We start from the raw sequence: 19230 nt of genomic DNA, 5'->3' as shown, positions 1-19230 counted from the left end.
CATTTCGAACCACAATCAAAACGACAAAGTCTCCAGTAGAAGCATCCAGGACCACCACCAACAAAAAATAAAAAGCCAAGACCATCCAAATGAGTGCAGGAAAGATTTTGCTAATGTTCTTTTTTGAACCAAGATGGCCCCCTTCTGATTCACTTCCTTCAGCACAGGACAACAGTGAATACCCAGTGTTACCCACAAACCTTGATCACCCTTCGTCAAGCACTCAAGTCAAAACAACCATGCAATCTCACCTGTAGGGTCATTCAGCTCCACGACAAAGCAAAGCCTCATATTGCCAACACAGTCGCGGCACTCCTGCAGACATTCAAATGGGAGGTTCTCGGCCACCCTCCAGACAATCCGGACCTCTCTTCTTGTGATTATGCCATTATTTGTCCCCTTAAAAAGGCTCTGAGGGGCAAACTCGCCTCAGACGACGATGTACAGCAGTACGTGCGGAACTGGTTAACATCGCAGTCCCGGGAATTTTATGAGACAGCCATTCACCGCCTTGTGTCACAGTGGGACAAGTGTCTCAACAGCCAGGGTCAATACTTCTAACATACAGGTACTGGTGTCTGTAATTATGCCTCCGGCTCATTTCTTTTTGAACACTCCTTTTATATCTCACAGTCTTTCTATTAGCAGTTAGCTCAGTTGTTGATTTGTCACCTGCCAGTGACACTTAGACATTATAGTCACTTAGCCCATTACACTATAGATTGCCACCATTAATGTAGATCACATATTGCCAGTAGATAGTCAGTGAGTCATCACCACTGTCAATGTCAGTTTGCACCATTTGTAAACTTCAGCAAGACTGGGGACACTAAACCGACTACACAGCCTGGTATCTGAGATTTACAGCTGATTTCAATGCCCCAGCCATTCACCCTGTGTGTGGACAAATGGCCGCTCCTTCAGCAGAGTTTGAGTAGGCACATGGAGGGAGGGCGTTTACTAGTTATTGGGAGCTCCAATGTTAGGTGTATTAAGGAGCACTTGAGGGAAATAATGTCCAAGGGTGGAAAGAAGTCCAGTATATGCTAATGTCTGTCAGGGAACCTCATCCAAGGTTTAGAGGTGGTCCTGCCTGTGGCTATTGAGGTTGCAGGTGGTAGTCATCGTCTTACTGTGGCTCATGTTGGCACCAATGAAGCCTGTTGCTTGGGTTCTGAGGCCATCCTCAGTTCATATGGGGTGCTGATGGAAGTGGGAAAGACAGCTGGCCTCACGTGCGGGATGCAAGCAGAGCTCACTATTTTCAGTATTGTACCCTGAAGTGATTGGAGTATTTTGGTTTGGAGCCAAGTGGAGGGTCTCAACCAGAAGCTCCATCGATTCTGGGATGGTTGTGCCTGCAGATTTTTTCTGTATGAGCTGGAGAATTGTAAGACTCCCTTCAATAGGTCAGCAGTGTACTACACAAAGGAAGCAACTATTGGCGTAGAAAAGTACTTGCAGAGAGCACATAGCGACTTTTTAGGCTATGCGATTGCTTGAGGTTGTCTGATCAACATTTGCTAATAGATATGTGGAGAGCAAAATCAGACTATGTGCAAAATAAAGACAGTTTGAATGTCAAAATCTTAGCAATAAATTGCCAAATCATTTATAACAAAGTTCCTGAATTTATTGCTCTCCATGAAATTTGAAATAGAAAGCTTCAAAATATTTAACAAGGCATGCCTGCAACATATTTCGAAAAGGTAGGTTAAATGCCATAGGAGGAGAAGTGTTCATTGCAGCCAACAAAAATAATTTGTGTGTAGAAGTTGAAATTAAGTTTGACTGTAGTAACCAGCCTGTGTGAACTCAAGTTAGTAATGAAACGTTTATGCTGGTCACCCAATTGTGCCATAATAGTTGTAGAATCATCCAAACAAAGTTTACACTCAGTAACATGGAAGTACAATGATCATGCAACATTAGTTGCAGGTGACTTCAGTCTACAGAGTATAGACCAGGGACACCTATGGATTCATAGCATGTGGTGTGGGTAGACAGTTTTGTGAAGTAGTAATGAAGACATTTTTTGAAAACTATCTTGAGCAGCTAGTTTGACAACACACATGCAGTGGAAGAATTTTAGATCTTGTAGTTACAAAAGTGCAGGATTTATTGACAGTGTCAGTATGGAGACAGGAATTAGTGATCATGATGTCATTGTATCCATGGTGGTTACCAAAATTAATCAGTCCATCAAGAATGTTAGAAGAGATTTTATGTTCAGAAGAGCAGAGAAGCAGTAGTTAGCCTCCCACTTAAACACTGAATGGAGATCAATTAATTGGGATAACAGATATAGCGGAAATGTGGTTGAAGTTAAACTGATTTTAAATTGCTCTCTGGTGGAGTTTGTGTCAAGTAAATGGATTAAGGATGGAAAAGGCCCACCGCTGTTCAATAACAAAATTCAGAAAATGCTAAGGAAGCAGCTATTGTTACACTCTTGATTCAAAATAGAATGCGGAAATGTTAACAGAAAAAGCTAATATAGATCGTGTGTCTATAAATCGATGTGCAAATCGTACAAATTCCACAGTCATAATCATTGCATTGGCTGCCTTATGGAGAACATAGAAATAGGCATTCCTGGCATTGAGAAGCGACTGAAAGAGTTGAAAACTAGTTACCAGGTAAAAGTGGAATCCCAGTTCACTTTTACAGACAGTATTCTTTGGCATTGGTGCCTTACTTAGCTTGCATTAATTGCATATCTCTCACCCAGCACCAGATCCCAAGCAACTGGAAAAAGTGCCTGGATATTAGAAGTGTAAAAGAATGAACCCGCATAATTACAGACTAATATTCTTAACATCAGTTTATTATAGAATTCTTGAGCATATTTTAAGTTTGAATATAATAAATGAGCTTCAGATGGAAAAACTTCTGTCTGCAAATCGGAGTGGATTTTGAAAGCATCTCTTGTGTAATTTCCTTTTTCTTGCAACAGTATCCTGCAAACCATGGATGAAGGGCAGCAGGCAGATTCAATGTTCCTAGATTTGTGGGAAGCATTTGACACAGTGCACCAATGCAGGCTGTTAATGAAGGTCCGAGCATACATAATAGGTTCCCAGGTATGTGAGTGGCTCATAGACCTCATAAGTTATAGAATCTAGTGTGTTGTCCTTGACAGTGAGTGTTCATCAGAGACAAGGGTATTATCAGGATTGTTCTAGGGAAGTGTGATAGAATCACTGTTGTTCTCTATATACATAAACGATCTAACAGGTAGGGTGAGCAGCAATCTGTGACTGTTTGCTGATGAAGTTTTAGTGTGTGGGAGTGTGTTGTCATATAATGATTGTAGGAGGATATAGATTGACTTTGAAAGAATTTATATTTGGTGTGATGAGTGGCAGCTTGCTCAAAATGTAGGAAAATGTAAGTTGAAATGAATGAGTAGGAAAAACAATTCTGTTGTGTCAAATGCAGAATTAGTGGTTTACTGCTTGACACAGTCATGTTGATTAAATATCTGGCGATACCATTGCAAAGTGACATGAATTGGAATAAGATTGTAAGATAAGCAGTAGGAAAGGCGAATGGTCTACTTCAGTTTACTGGGAGATACAAGGATAATGTAGCTTATCTATAAAGGATGTCACTATAGAACACTGGCACAACTCATTCTTGATTACTGCACAAGCATTTAGGATCCCTGCCAGGTCAGATTATTGGAAGACATCTAAGCAATTCAAATGTGTACTGCTAGATTTATTACCCATAAGTTCGACAGGAATACAGATGTTATGGAGATGCTTTGTGAACTCAAATGGGAATACCTGGAGGGAAGAGGATGTTCTTTTTACAAAACACTATAGAGAAAGTTTAGAGAACCAACAAATACCACTGACTGTAATATGATTCTATTGCCACCAATGTATATTTCAATTAAGGACCATGAAGATGAAAAGAAGGGCACATATGTAGACATATAGACAGTTGTTTTTTGTTTGCTACAGTCGTGAGTGAATGGTCAAGGGAATGTCTAGTAGTGGTACAGGGTACACACTGTCATGCACTGTATAGTAACTTGCAGAGTATGTATGTAAATGTAAATATCATGGAAATGGCATGTACTGAGGTAGGTGACTCTGTGTACATTCACCTGTGCTCTGCATAACTTGCAGCACCACCTCTAGTGTCAGGTGGTAAACTATGAGAATTCTGCCTCTGTGCTCTTTCTTCATAAAGTGCATGCATCTGTCATGCATTATTAAGTGCGTAACTGGTGTGTCTATTGAAGTTTTTATCAAATAGCCTAATTTCCACTGCTTTTCTATGTATGGAGCTCCAGTAGTATGATGCATGGGCCAGAATTCTCATATTCTAAAACATAATCATATGTTAATTTAACAGGCTGTGCTCTGCTGTCGACATCAACCACAGCTAATTTTTTTCGTGGACCATTTTAAGGAACAAGTGTTGAATAATGCCTCCTCCATCCATCTTGCTTCTACCATATAAATTTTTCATCTGGTTGCATGGCAGTGAGTAGCCGCAACATTTCATTGACCATATGAACAATATGCATCCAAACATAATATTTATGACAGAGATGGAGACAGACAGAAAGCTGCCTTTCTTAGATGTGTTGGTCGAATGCGAAGCAGACAGATGGCTAAGCCATTCTTTGTGCAAAAACCAATGCATATAGATTTGCATCAAAATGAGCATTGCTTTCACCATCTAACTTAAAGAGAGCTAAGCCGAACACCGTAATACACAGAGCCAGGACTATTTTGGACAAGTAGCACCTCAATTCTGTGATTATTTATGTGATATTGGTGTTCAGAAGGATCAGGTATTCAGTTCGTGGTATTATGTCGACTCTGTTGAGGAAGCCCAAGATGCAACGCTGTTCAACAAAGTCAAGAGAACCAACACACAATGCAACTGTCATTGTGCAATGTAACAATAGTAAGATAGCTGGAGATCTACACAGGCAATTATTCAGACCAGTCTTTCACCCTCCCAGTAAAGTTAAGGATATGTTGCAACCTGTTAAAGATAATCTCAGCCTGAGAGTACCATGGATTTATAATACTCCTGATGAGTGTGGCAGCGGTTACGTGGAGCAGTCTACAAACTATTGCCAGTCACTGTGTTGAACATCAATATAATTGTAAGTACAGGAATTTTGAAAAATCAGCTGTGGGTGAGAGCAGCTTGTTAAATAAACACAAGATTATATTAAAACATATGAGAATTCTGGCCTGTGGATTGAACTGTTGGAGCTCTATAGTTACACAAGCAGTGGAAATTAGACTGTGTGATAAAAACTTAAATAGAGCCATTGGATCTGCAATTAGCAGTGTATGGAAGAGTGCACTTTGATAAAGAGTGTTTATTAGTGGATGATGACTGCTGCATTTAGCTATTGTGGTGATGTTTTGACTGGTGGAGCAACATCTGCTCTAGACCTATTACTCCATTCAGCTACACCTATCACTGCTGCCTTACCAGCCCCTTATTAGATTGGTGTAGATATTCAGCCTTGCAACTCTTGTGATTTGCCTAAAGGACCTGCTATGCCGTGCCTTGTTCTTCCTCAGCAGCAATCTTCTTTCTTCTGCACAGATTTCTATGAGTGAAGCGGTTATAAAATGAAACACTGCATTCCGATTTAAATAAATTGTAGATTGGTTCCAATTTACCTCTGTATATTGTCACAAACTTTCACAAAAAGGTTATTCGTTTCATGGGAATCAACTAACATTATTGTCTCAAGGACCTCTCTTTAACATTCTGTGAATAGTGTACAATGACAATCACTTATATACATCATATTCATCTTCCTTGGTGCTGGGGATCTTCCATGGTACCAGAGCATATTTGTTCCTCGTTGCTCCACGGAGATTACAAATGTTCCCCAACAAATAGACTCTGCACCTGTTGAGTAACACTTTTCCCCAGTATGGGCCTGGTGTTTACAAACTACTCTGAGCTCTATATTTGACATACATGATATATGTCCTTCCATGAATGGTATGGACCACTACATATTCCTCTACGAAGATAAAAGATGTGATCATACACTTAACAAGCAATCACTTCAAACATACATATTCTCTAATTAGAATTTTCAGTAACTTTGTTTTGTATTTAATAGCTTGCGGGGCGATAGGTTTCTAGTAATAATAATTCACAAGTGATAGGAAATAATATTCGAAATATTAGAATATTGTTTGCCATCTTTTACGAGAGCCTGGAAACTATTTCTGTGGTCAACCAGAAAGCGATGGAGAACATACTGACCATAGTTCCCAGTCTGCAAGTCCACATTCTTGTCCAGTCCACTGAAAGAGATGTTTCTATTCTCTGTTTGCTCAGTGGGATCAGGACTATGATGGTAAATGAAGATTTTGAGTTCTAATTGATAGCTGTATTTGGTAAAGTTTCACACGCTCAACATTCTAATATTCATAATGTTAATATCGACAATAAATCTCTCTATCCTAAAAAGCTCTATGAGCAGTTCAGAGGCGACGTCTACAGTAAGTTCCTATTAGGTTGTCTTTCACCCTAGGGGGCTTTTGATACTCAAATTAATTGCTCACCACAAAACTGGAAAATAAGTATCACCATTTGCCACGTGGATTTGTTAACTTTGCGGGTAGCACACTAACAGTTACTTCTGTGAAATCCAAGTGATCCAGTGAAGCCTAGTCTTGCATCTTGGACTGTATTTATATATGTAGCGCAGCAGATGGCCAAGGGAACACCTGCTGTCATCTGCCCTATGCCCACGGTAACAGCCTCTAAACGGCCGCTTTCTCGGACACATAATATTTCATAACACTGTTGTTTATTAATTTAGAATCTTCATATTGTTTGTATACATGTAGTTAAGTTGGTTAAAATCACAGAAAATGTTTTAGCTCACCTGCATTTAAACTGTACCGTCTAGCATTTTCAGAACGGAACTGACAGTAGAACCTCACCTCTGAACTACAAATTTAAGAGATCTTGTATTGTTATGATTTACATCCAGGTCTTGAAACTTGTTATAGCTCTGTTATTTACTAGGTTTCATCACATGCTGTAACCAAAACATTCTAGCATTAATATAACAGATACTTAACCTACTACAAATAAGGACATTTTAGTTCCAAATTTTGTTTTCTGCAAATTACACGAAAACTGTTAGAGGTAGCTCAATGTGGCTACATAATTAATGTTTCTATGTTTAACTGAAGCTTTATACAAATTTTCATATTTCTGAGTCAAATATTTAGCACCTTCAATTTTTCTTAAAAATGCGGATTCTGGGCAAAATGTTTCTTTTATCGTGTTGAGTCTTGTACCAGTTAATTTTGACATACATCTGCACATTATGACCAATTTTTGGGTTTCTAGCTTTATTATTTAGCACCACTTATTTTTTTCTTAAAATGACGTATTTTGGGAAAACTATTGATCTGATCATTCTGAGATTTGACAGTTTACAAATTAATATACTAAAGCACATGCTAATAAAGTTTGTAAAAGCGACTTTAACGTTTAATTCCATTCTTAAATTATGGCACAATGCTTGTGTGCTATGCACAGATGTCTTGTGGTGACTTGGCACTATTAGCAGTGCACTGGGCAAATCCCGGCATACTCGTTCGCCTCTGTATTTCTCCAATGATACAGCGCCTGTTTCGCCACAAGCTCCTCTTTCTTGTCGCATATTGACATAGAGCAAACCATAATTACATTGCTTTCTTTTAGAGTACTTTCACCTCTTTAACCATTAATTTGTATTCTTGTCTTTGGATGAAGCACTTGTTGTACATAATTTTAGACTCAAACATCAGATTATGCAGAGACTTAAATACTCGTGGTAAACTACAGAGTTAGCTAATTTTTACTTTCTCAGTTTATTATCCAGTTTGGAGGAGATGCTCCTTAAACCAGGGTCACACACTTGTATGACATGTAGTACGCACAAATCCCACACCTCCCCTATAAACCCTCCCCCAACGCATGAAATTACTACACGGTTAAAAGATAATCATTATGATGTCCTTGATAATCATGACATTGTGTCATGAGAGTAGTCCATTGTAGTCATTATATATGAAATCGCCCCTACCATGCAATCCTGTTTTATTTTTATTTTATTTACACTTCAAATTCCGTGGGACCAAATTGAGGAGCAAAGCTCCAAGGTCATGGAACGTGTCAGTACATAAAACTACAACATAAAAGGAATTACAGATAAAAATAAAATGTTTATGAACCCAAAAAATCAACTAATAAATTTAAGTAAACACAGTCAACAATACAACAAGAATCAGCTTAATTTTTCAAGGAACTCCTTGACAGAATAGGAGTGACCCATGAGGAAACTCTTCAGTTTCAATTTCAGAGCTCGTGGATTACTGCTAAGATTTTTGAATTCAAATGGTAGCTTATTGAAAATGGATGCAGCAGTATACTGTACACCTTTCTACGCAAGAGTTAAGGAAGTCCGATCCAAATGCAAGTTTGATTTCTGTCGAGTATTAACTGAGTGAAAGCTGCTTATTCTTGGGAATAAGCTAATATTGTTAACAAGAAACAACAGTAAGGGATATATATATTGAGAGGCCAATGCCAAAATACCCAGACTCGTGAACAGGGGTCGACAAAAGGTTTGTAAACTTTTGTCGACTTACACTATTTATTGCCCAAACTGCTCATTTCTGAGCCAAAAATATCCTTTTAGAATGGGAAGAGTTACCCAAAAATATAATACCATATGACATAAGCAAATGAAAATAAGCAAAGTAGACTAATTTTCATGTCGAACGATCACTGACTTCAGATACCGTTCGAATAGTAAAAATGGCAGCATTATGTCTTTGAACAAGATCCTGAATGTGGATTTTCCACAACAGTTTTCTATCTATCTGAACACCTAGAAGTTTGAACTGTTCAGTTTCACTAATCATATGCCCATTCTGTGAACTTAAAATGTCAGGTTTTGTTGAATTGTACCTTATAAACTGTAAAAACTGAGTCTTACTTTGATTTAGCTTTAGTTTATTTTGTACAAGCCATGAACTTAGGTCATGAACTGCACTATTTGAAACTGAATCAATGTTGCACACAACACGCCTTACTACTAAGCTAGTGTCATAAGCAAACAGAAATAATTTATAGTTACCTGTAATGCTAGAGGGCATATCGTTTATATAAATAAGGAACAGGAGTGGCCCCAGCAAGTTGCCTCTTTGGTCAGCAATCTTACATGAAAGAAATACTTAACAGCTGATTAAATAACAGTTGACAGTATTTGTTTACACACTTTTTGCTACTGTCTTTCTTTCCCAAGTTTAATTTAATGGTATTGTATACTGCTGTAACATATCAGTATTATATAATCCCTTTCCTTGACCGGTTTCTGGATTGACCGAGAAAACTGCTTTGGGATGTGGTACATTTAAAACTGTAAGGACCAATATTCTGAGGGAAAAACTTGTTTCCTTTTTCAAATTTGAACTGTGGTGTACTTCCTTGATTAGTACCACGTCATCCACATCAAAAGTAGGTGTCATAGCTTTTTAATAATATTCATGCAGCCTTTATCTACTGTTCATTGTAAATTTTCTTTTATAACATCATTTAAGTTGTCTCCATGTACATTATCATCATTGTCTGGCCATTTAAACAGTTTCAACAGTGGCTCGTCTATGAATTTATCTGGCTTTTTTTTTTTTTTTTTTTGAGAAATAAACCATAGATATTGTTCATTAAGTATTATTCATAACTGTGGTATTTTCTGTGCCCATGGTGTATGTCTGTCTGAACAGTACTTCCTACATAACCTATCAATTTCTTTCATGATAAGTCCACAAGGGTTACTTTGTGTGGTATTTCAAGATACAGTGTGTCTAACATTTTCCCATGTTAGAAACTCTTTAAAGACTTTACTCACAAACTGTGGGCCATTGATGGTCAACAATCTATATGGCTTTCCTATCTCTGAGGAATATTCCTGTTCTAATCACTTTACTCACAAACTGTGGGCCATTGATGGTCAACAATCTATATGGCTTTGCTATCTCTGAGGATATTCCTGTTCTAATCACCTCCTCTGGGTTGGTATACTTAATAGGGTAGAGTTTAATATATTTAGACAAACACTCAACTCGTACAAATACAAAAGTTACCCCTTCTCTTCTTGTTGATAATTGGCCAAAGAAATCAGCAGCCATGAAGCCATGCAAACATTTAGGTATTAGCAGATATAACTTACATATTATTGCTTGATTGTTGTCTTTCAGCCTTTGGCAAGTTTCTCATGTATGCAGTACAGACAGTAGATTTTTACTTCAATTCTTAAAGCAGTAAAATTTTACCACACGCTGAACACATTTTTCTACCCCTAAGCATCCATAACCATGATGAACAAACGTAACTAAATGAAGTCCTATGGGTTTCGGTACACACAGTCTCCATTTGAGTCTAATTTTCTGTACTCCCCAAAACAAAACATGATTTACCCTAGCCAATTCTACAATACCATTATCTGTTGTTCCTCCTTGGCCTAAGGTTTTTCTCTTATCTCCAAAATATGGATTGTCAGTCATATCTTTCTTTATTCTTAAGGCTAGGTTTCGTACTTCATTATTAGTATTACTTATTGGTAAAAAATTAATGTTGAAGGGAACTCCACATCCTTCTGTTTGTACCTAATCATTCACGCACCATTTTCTTAATACTCTACACTACAGCAAGTAATTTATTTGTCTGTTGCTTTGTAGTTCAACTCATGTTTGGTTAGAGCTTGACTCGCAAAAGGTAGCGTAATATTTTCTCACTCACTTGCTAATATCCCACTCTCCCTGGAACAATGCACACGCTATTCCATACTCTGAGGCGTCAGTACTTAACTTGAAAAGTTTGGCCATCTGTGGGCGTTTTAAAATGGGTGCCTCCACTAGGGCTACTTTAATCTCATTAAAGGCCTGAGACTTCTCATCACCCCAAATCCATTTAGTGTTTTTCTTCAATAAGTTTAATAACTTTGGATTATTCTTAGGTTCCTCACCTCCCCCCACCCCCCCGCCACCCCCAAGAACCATGGACCTTGCCGTTGGTGGGGAGGCTTGCGTGCCTCAGCGATACAGATAGCCATACCATAGGTGCAACCACAACGGAAGAGTATCTGTTGAGAGGCCAGACAAACGTGTGGTTCCTGAAGAGGGGCAGTAGCCTTTTCAGTAGTTGCAGGGGCAACAGTCTGGATGATTGACTGATCTTGCCTTGTAACACTAACCAAAACGGCCTTGCTGTGCTGGTACTGCGAACGGCTGAAAGCAAGAGGAAACTACAGCCGTAATTTTTCCCGAGGGCATGCAGCTTTACTGTATGGTTAAATGATGATGGCGTCCTCTTGGGTAAAATATTCCGGAGGTAAAATAGTCCCCCATTCGGATCTCCGGGCGGGGACTACTCAGGAGGACGTCGTTATCTGGAGAAAGAAAACTGGTGTTCTATGGATCGGAGCATGGAATGTCAGATTCCTTAATCGAGCAGGTAGGTTAGAAAATTTAATAAGGGAAATGGATAGGTTAAAGTTAGATATAGTAGGAATTAGTAAAATTTGCTGGCAGGAGGAACAAGACTTTTGGTCACGCGAATACAGCGTTATAAATACAAAATCAAATAGGGGTAATGCAGGAGTAGGTTTAATAATGAATAAAAAAATAGGAGTGCGGGTAAGCTACTACAAACAGCATAGTGAACGCATTATTGTGGCCAAGATAGACAAGAAGCCCATGCCTGCTACAGTAGTACACGTTTATATGCAAACTGGCTCTGCAGATGATGAAGAAATTGAAGAAATGTATGATGAAATAAAAGAAATTATTCAGATAGTGAAGGGGGACGAAAATTTAATAGTCATGGGTGACTGGAATTCGGTAGTAGGAAAAGGAAGAGAAGGAAACGTAGTAGGTGAATATGGATTGTGGCTAAGAAATGAAAGAGGAAGCCGCCTGGTAGAATTTAGCACAGAGCATAACTTAATCATAGCTACACTTGGTTCAAGAATCATGAAAGAAGGTTGTATACATGGAAGAAGCCTGGAGATAGTGACAGGTTTCAGATAGATTATATAATGGTAAGACAAAGATTTAGGAACCAGGTTTTAAATTGTAAGACATTTCCAGGGGCAGATGTGGACTCTGACCACAATCTGTTGGTTATGAACTGTAGATTAAAACTGGAGAAACTGCAAAAAGTTGGGAATTTAAGGAGATGGGACCTGGATAAACTGACTAAACCAGAGGTTGTACAGAGTTTCAGGGAGAGCATAAGGGAACAATTGACAGGAATGGGGGAAAGAAATACAGTAGAAGATGAATGGGTAGCTCTGAGGGATGAAGTAGTGAAGGCAGCAGAGGATCAAGTAGGTAAAAAGACAAGGGCTAGTAGAAATCCTTGGGTAACAGAAGAAATATTGAATTTAATTGATGAAAGGAGAAAACATAAAAAAGCAGTAAATGAAGAAGGCAAAAATGAATACAAACTTCTCAAAAATGAGATCGACAGGAAGTGCAAAGTGGCTAAGCAGGGATGGCTAGAGCACAAATGTAAGGATGTAGAGGCTTATATCACTAGGGGTAAGATAGATACTGCTTACAGGAAAATTAAAGAGACCTTTGGAGAAAAGAGAAACACTTGTATGAATATCAAGAGCTCAGATGGAAACCCATTTCTAAGCAAAGAAGGGAAAGCAGAAAGGTGGAAGGAGTATATAGAGGGTCTGTACAAGGGCGATGTTCTTGTGGACAATATTATGGAAATGGAAGAGGATGTAGATGAAGATGAAATGGGAGATACGATACTGCATGAAGAGTGTGACAGAGCACTGAAAGACCTGAGTCGAAACAAGGCCCCGTGAGTGGACAACATTCCATTAGAACTACTGACAGCCTTGGGAGAGCCAGTCCTGACAAAACTCTACCATCTGGCGAGCAAGATGTATGAGACAGGTGAAATTCCCTCAGACTTCAAGAAGAATATAATAATTCCAATCCCAAAGAAAGCAGGTGCTGACAGATGTGAAAATTACCAAACAATCAGTTTAATAAGTCACGGATGCAAAACACTAACGCGAATTGTTTACAGATGAATGGAAAAACTGGTAGAAGCTGGCCTCACGGAAGATCAGTTTGGATTCCGTAGAAATATTGGAACATGTGAGGCAATACTGACCCTACGACTTATCTTAGAAGCTAGCTTAAGGAAAGGCAAACCTACGTTTCTAGCATTTGTAGACTTAGAGAAAGCTTTTGACAATGTTGACTGGAATACTCTCTTTCAAATTCTGAAGGCGGCAGGGGTAAAATACAGGGAGCGAAAAGCTATTTAAATTTGTACAGAAACCAGATGGCAGTTATAAGAGTCAAGGGGCATGAAATGGAAGCAGTGGTTGGGAAGGGAGTGAGACAGGGTTGTAGCCTATCCCCGATGTTATTCAATCTGTATATTGAGCAAGCAGTGAAGGAAACAAAAGAAAAATTCACAGTAGGTATTAAAATCCAAGGAGAAGAAATAAAAACTTTGAGGTTCGCCGATGACATTGTAATTCTGTCAGAAACAGCAAAGGACCTGGAAGAGCAGTTGAACGGAATGGATAGTGTCTTGAAAGGAGGATATAAGATGAACATCAACAAAAGCAAAACGAGGATAATGGAATGTAGTCGAATTAAGTTGGGTGATGCTGAGGGAATTAGATTAGGAAATGAGACACTTAAAGTAGTAAAGGAGTTTTGCTATTTGGGGAGCAAAATAACTGATGATGGTCGATGTAGAGAGGATATAAAATGTCGACTGGCAACGGCAAGGAAAGCGTTTCTGAAGAAGAGAAATTTGTTAACATCGAGTATAGATTTAAGTGTCAGGAAGTCATTTCTGAAAGTATTTGTATGGAGTGTAGCCATGTATGGAAGTGAAACATGGACAATAACTAGTTTGGACAAAAAGAGAATAGAAGCTTTTGAAATGTGGTACTACAGAAGAATGCTGAAGATTAGATGGGTAGACCATATAACTAACAAGGAGGTATTGAATAGGATTGGGGCGAAGAGAAGTTTCTGGCACAACTTGACTAGAAGAAGGGATCGGTTGGTAGGACATGTCCTGAGGCATCAACGGATCACCAATTTAGTATTGGAGAGCAGCGTGGAGGGTAAAAATCGTAGAGGGAGACCAAGAGATGAACACACTAAACAGATTCAGAAGGATGTAGGTTGCAGTAGGTACTGGGAGATGAAGCAGCTTGCACAGGATAGATTAGCATGGGGAGCTGCATCAAACCAGTCTCAGGACTGAAGACAACAACAACAACAACATTTTTAGGTTGACGTTGGATATATTTCCTATAGTATCCTGCTGATCCCAGAAATGGTTTCAATTGTTTTGTACTTTTAGGTTCTGGACATTCTCTTATGGCTCATATCCTGTGTGGATCTGCTTTTATTCCATTTATGCCTACCAAGTGGTCATGAAACTTATGTTCTTCTCTTCCAAAAATCAACTTTGACAGTTTTATGGGGATACCTTTAACATAAAACCTTTCTAATGTTCTAACCAATAAAACACAATATTCTTTCGTCTTGATCTGAAATTAAAAATAACAGTAACATATTTATTCTGTCAAATACAATTCCCTATCTTATTCTCTTACCACTTCAAAATTAAAAGCAACTTTTCAAAACTAAACGGCAAGAAAAAATCAAAGACAGTAATATCGTTAATATCGTGCTGATTGTTGGCGACATGGTTACATGCTGAAATGTGGTGGACAGTTGCTTTGGTAAATAAGAAAATTATTCACGTTTTCTGGTGAAGTAAAGAAAACTTTTCCTAAATCCTGTAGCAAAACTTACTTTAAGTTTCAGCTTGTGTTTTACCTTATTTTTTAATGTGATAATCTGGCAATATCTCCAAACCTTTGCAATTGAGCTTTTTAGTGTTAAATGGAACTGAAATAACTTAAAGTTGACGGTCAAAAGAAATTCATCAGTCTTCATAATTTTAACAAGCCAGTGTTCAGAAACTGCAGGAGTTGTGAAAACAAACTTAGGCACTCTCATTTCAAATGGGTGATAGGGTGAACAAGGAAAATTTTAGAAAAAATTTGATAACATTGGCTTGTGTACCTCATTCATCTGACATTAAATGTTACAAATTTCTGACAAAGTTAAACAACTACTAACTTGAAATTGTCCAATCTGGAACTATCCCGGTGTATTCTGCTTCTCTCCAGTAGAATGTACATCCAGCCTGTTAACTTTTATAGAACATTCTCCTTCGTTGTAATAACATTGTGACAAACACCATATGTGTGTCAATGAGTCTCACGTGTCTTACAAGAGCAGTGGGAACTCGCAGGCTTGCTGCACGGTATGTCAGTCGGTGGCCCATTCCCTTTGCACCTTATGACTGTGTCGTCATCGCAATGAGCTTATGAGCAAATCTGAAGGTTGAAATGGGCGACTATCCTAGATGTGTATTTCTTGAAAATATGTTATATTTTAATGAAGTTTTGTTCACAGAATATGTTTTGTAGTCTTTCTAAACTCAGTAAGTAAGAAATACAGAAATTAAATGATATGTTTCAGTTGTACGTGTGTTTGGAGCCTCGCAGTCTGTACTGCGACTTGCATTAGGCGTACGTTCCTTATGCCACAATACCATTAATTCTTTATGTTGTGTGTACCTGGATTCCAAGCTTCGGAATCTTCTTGTGCCCCCTCGTGTTGCGCATTTAATACGACTTCTTCAGGGTAAGTATTACTTGATAATATTTTATTTTACTAATCATTTGTGAAGTACTTTAGACATTAATAATTAGTTTCTCTCCCTTCCATCGTATATTTCCTGAATGAATCTTTCACTCTGCCAAGGGGTGTCTACTGTTTTGAAACTGGCAGTCCTGGCAGATTAAACCAATGTGGAACTGAACTGGGAACTTTGCCTTTCATGGGCAGTACTCTACCAACTGCTCATTTCAGGCATTGCTCTGAACTGCATTTACAGCTTTACTTCTGCAGGTACCTCTCTTCTACTTTCCAGACTCCACAGATATTCTGCTTACCTTGTGGAACTAGCACTCTTGGAATCCATCACTATTCTCACGGTGGATTCTTTCCATGGTTTGCCAAGCAGTGGTAGAACTAGGGTATGGCAACTGGGATACGTACATTGGGCACTGTTTCCATGGGGCTGCAGCTGGAAGAGGGAGGGAGAAGAAGGTGGAGAAGGGAATGGTGTTTTCATGTTTAAGCCACTAAAATGGGAAAGGAAATGGATGTGTAAAAGGAAATCAAGAGCATACCTGAAGTGGACTGTGTTGAGCAAAGGTTCCATAGTACATACCTCTCCCTGGTTCAGAGGCGCTTGTTTCTTCTTTCTGAGTGATAGATAGAGCCACTTTCATTATGCCAAGGGAGCAAGGTGTAAAGATTATATTTTAAGTTTGCTTTTTTATTGCTTTGCATTTATCAACAGTGAAACAATCAACAATGAACTGCAATACTGTTGCAAGCAGTTCTACTTTTGACTCTGTGTTGTTTTATGCTTTGACTTGTTTCATTATTAAAACAATTCTCATTTATTCCTCATTCTCAGTTGCACTTTTTCATTATGCCATATTTTGATCTCTCTGGATCATCTTCTATTTAAAACAGTACTCTAGCATGAGGTTCTGATACAGGCAAGATGGGTTGCTGACACAACAGCTTAGGTAAATTCTACATTTATGTACAGTTCTTTTCTACTCATTGTAAAATATTCGATTCTACATATTAAGTTTTGCTTTGTTTTAGATCTGAAGATGAACCAGAGAGACTGAAACACATCATGTAATTAAAAACGTGCTATTGAGAATGAAGAATAAGTGAGAATTGTTTTAAATATCAGTACAGTTGCTAATTCTCTTGGGATGAATATGTCAGCTATAGTTTATCATTATTATCAAAATGTGCACCTTTTACTTAACAGAAAGGTCATGCTGATCTTAATAAATGGGCCAAGTGGCAATGAGATCTAAAAAAATAGTCGGGAGTTGTTGGCAGGGGGAAGGGGCTTGCAAATTCAAAGAGTGCTCTGGGTGCCAGTTACCCTAGTTATACCACTGCATGCAGGGCAGAGTTTGCTCCCAAATTGTCAGTGTCCATCTTTGTATGCTGAACACCACTAGAATCTTTGTACAACAACCACCTACAGGCGTTTGGGCCATTGGGATCTGTGTGAGGGACAGCCTTTAGACTAATGCCTAAGCCAGGAATGGAGTAGGGGATCCCCCTGGTTGCTAGAGAGGAATAGGTTAATTTTAGTACTGATGGTGTGTAAGAAGCTCTTTTTTCCAAATTACATGAAAAATCATTTTATGAGTTTTTAAATTGGCACTTAGATTTTATTAATGTCTGCATGGATGGGCATAACCTGGGGCAATTAATCTGTTGCTTCATCGAATATGTTCTCATGCTGGGGCTCCCAGAAGTTTCCTATCTGCTGTGTATAATTATTTTGCTGTCATGTGGGCCTGGAGCAAATGAGACATGTTGGCAAGAAATTCTTCATTTTCTCTCATTTTCAGAGTGCCTATCTTTTCACTGGACAGTTGTATCAAGCAAACTGTATCGTGTAGAATATCCTTGATGCTCTCCTTGTCTTCCAAATAGAGAAGGAGGGCACCTAAAACATAAGTGTTGATACATCCTATTTGAAATGAGCATGTTTTAATTTTTGTCCTGAGAGCTGGTGTGTGCCTTCCCATTGTTTCAAATGACAATGAGAAGCATGTGGTACTGGTTTTATAGTTCTGTGTGTTGTCTAGCTGCCTTCCCAAAATATTTAATGTTAGATTTTGATGTGCTGTATAGTAAGTGGGTTATCCATTACTATTAACATTCCTACCACAAGATGGTGTCAGATCAAACACATCTTGTTGTTTTCGTATGCATAGAAAATAGTGTTAGTATGCACTAGTATGTATTACGTATGTAAACCAAATAAACATGACCAACTATATCCTCACCCACAATATCTTTTCCTTTGAAGACATAAACAAATACAGGTTATGGCAATGGGCTTCCGCATAGCACCATCCTGTGCCAACCTATTCACGGATCATGTAGAGGAGTTATTTCTAACCCACCCAGAATCGCAAACCTCTCACCTGGTTCATATTCACTGATGACGTCTTTGTGATCTGGATCGAGGGTGAGGATACCCTGTCCACATTCCTCCAGTACCTCAACACCTTCTCCACCATTCACGTCACCTGGTCCTCCTCCACCCGTCAAGCCACCTTCCTCAATATTGACCTCCATTTCAAAGATAGCCACATCAGTACCTCCACCCAAATCAAACCAACCAACCATCATCAATCCCCTCCACTTCGACAGCTGCCACCTGTTCTATACTAAGAAGGCCACAGAGGAGCATTCCCCTCAGGACTTAGTAACTTAGTACAACCCATGACTGGAGCAACGGAATCATATTCTCCACTGTGGTTTCAACTACCTCTCGTTGTGGCCTGAAATGAGGAATATCCTACCAACCATCCTTCCCTCTCCTCCCACAGTGGTATTCCACTGGCCACCAAGCCTACACAATATCCTCGTCCATCCCTACACAACTCGTGCTCCCTGCCCTTTGCCTCATGGCTCATATCCCTGTAACAGACCTAGATGCAAGACCTGTCCCATACATCCTCCCACCACCACCACCACCATCACCACATTACATGAAGAACACATCCACACTGTTCTAACAGGAACAGCATGTGTGCGGCATACTGCACATCTCCTTGAGGTGGCCTGAATTCTATGTGAATGTAGTTAATCACACCCTGCTTTATGAACCACAACTATCCACAAATTTTCTATTCAACTGTTTGCATATTTCAGTCTAAGATAACTTAGTATAGGTTTCTAAAGATACAGTATTTGCTTTTAGTTTTGATCAGTTCAGTATGACACTAAAATAGCTATTTACTACTGCCACTTCACAAAAGCTCAGCACTAGATATGGCTGATCTACATACTTTATTAATATTAATAACATAGTTTATTAATGTTAATAACATGATTATTAATGTTGAGTTCTGATTTCATGCAAATTGCCTGTGAATATAAGTAGAGACAAATTTTGCTAGCTACCATGAATATTAAATAACGGTCATATTACTGTCTCACTAAGCAAGAAAAAAGAAGAGACTTACCCATTATG

The 19230-nt window shown here is 38.8% G+C and overlaps 1 protein-coding gene across 2 annotated transcripts in view; it reads left to right on the top strand.

The window, feature by feature from the left end:
* The window catches only part of LOC126457801 (sorting nexin-14-like), a 215651-nt gene that overhangs the window by 172568 nt on the left and 23853 nt on the right, over positions 1-19230 (top strand). For both annotated transcript variants that reach the window (XM_050094398.1, XM_050094399.1), the window contains one exon: positions 15615-15779. In XM_050094398.1, the coding sequence (XP_049950355.1) occupies positions 15615-15779 (165 nt within the window). The remainder of the gene's footprint in view (positions 1-15614; positions 15780-19230) is intronic.

This window comes from Schistocerca serialis, chromosome 2 (assembly GCF_023864345.2).
Source record: "Schistocerca serialis cubense isolate TAMUIC-IGC-003099 chromosome 2, iqSchSeri2.2, whole genome shotgun sequence".
Classification (NCBI taxonomy): Eukaryota; Metazoa; Arthropoda; class Insecta; order Orthoptera; family Acrididae; genus Schistocerca; species Schistocerca serialis.
The sequence above is the reverse complement of the archived record's forward strand: the minus strand, read 5'-3'. Positions and strand labels throughout refer to the sequence as shown.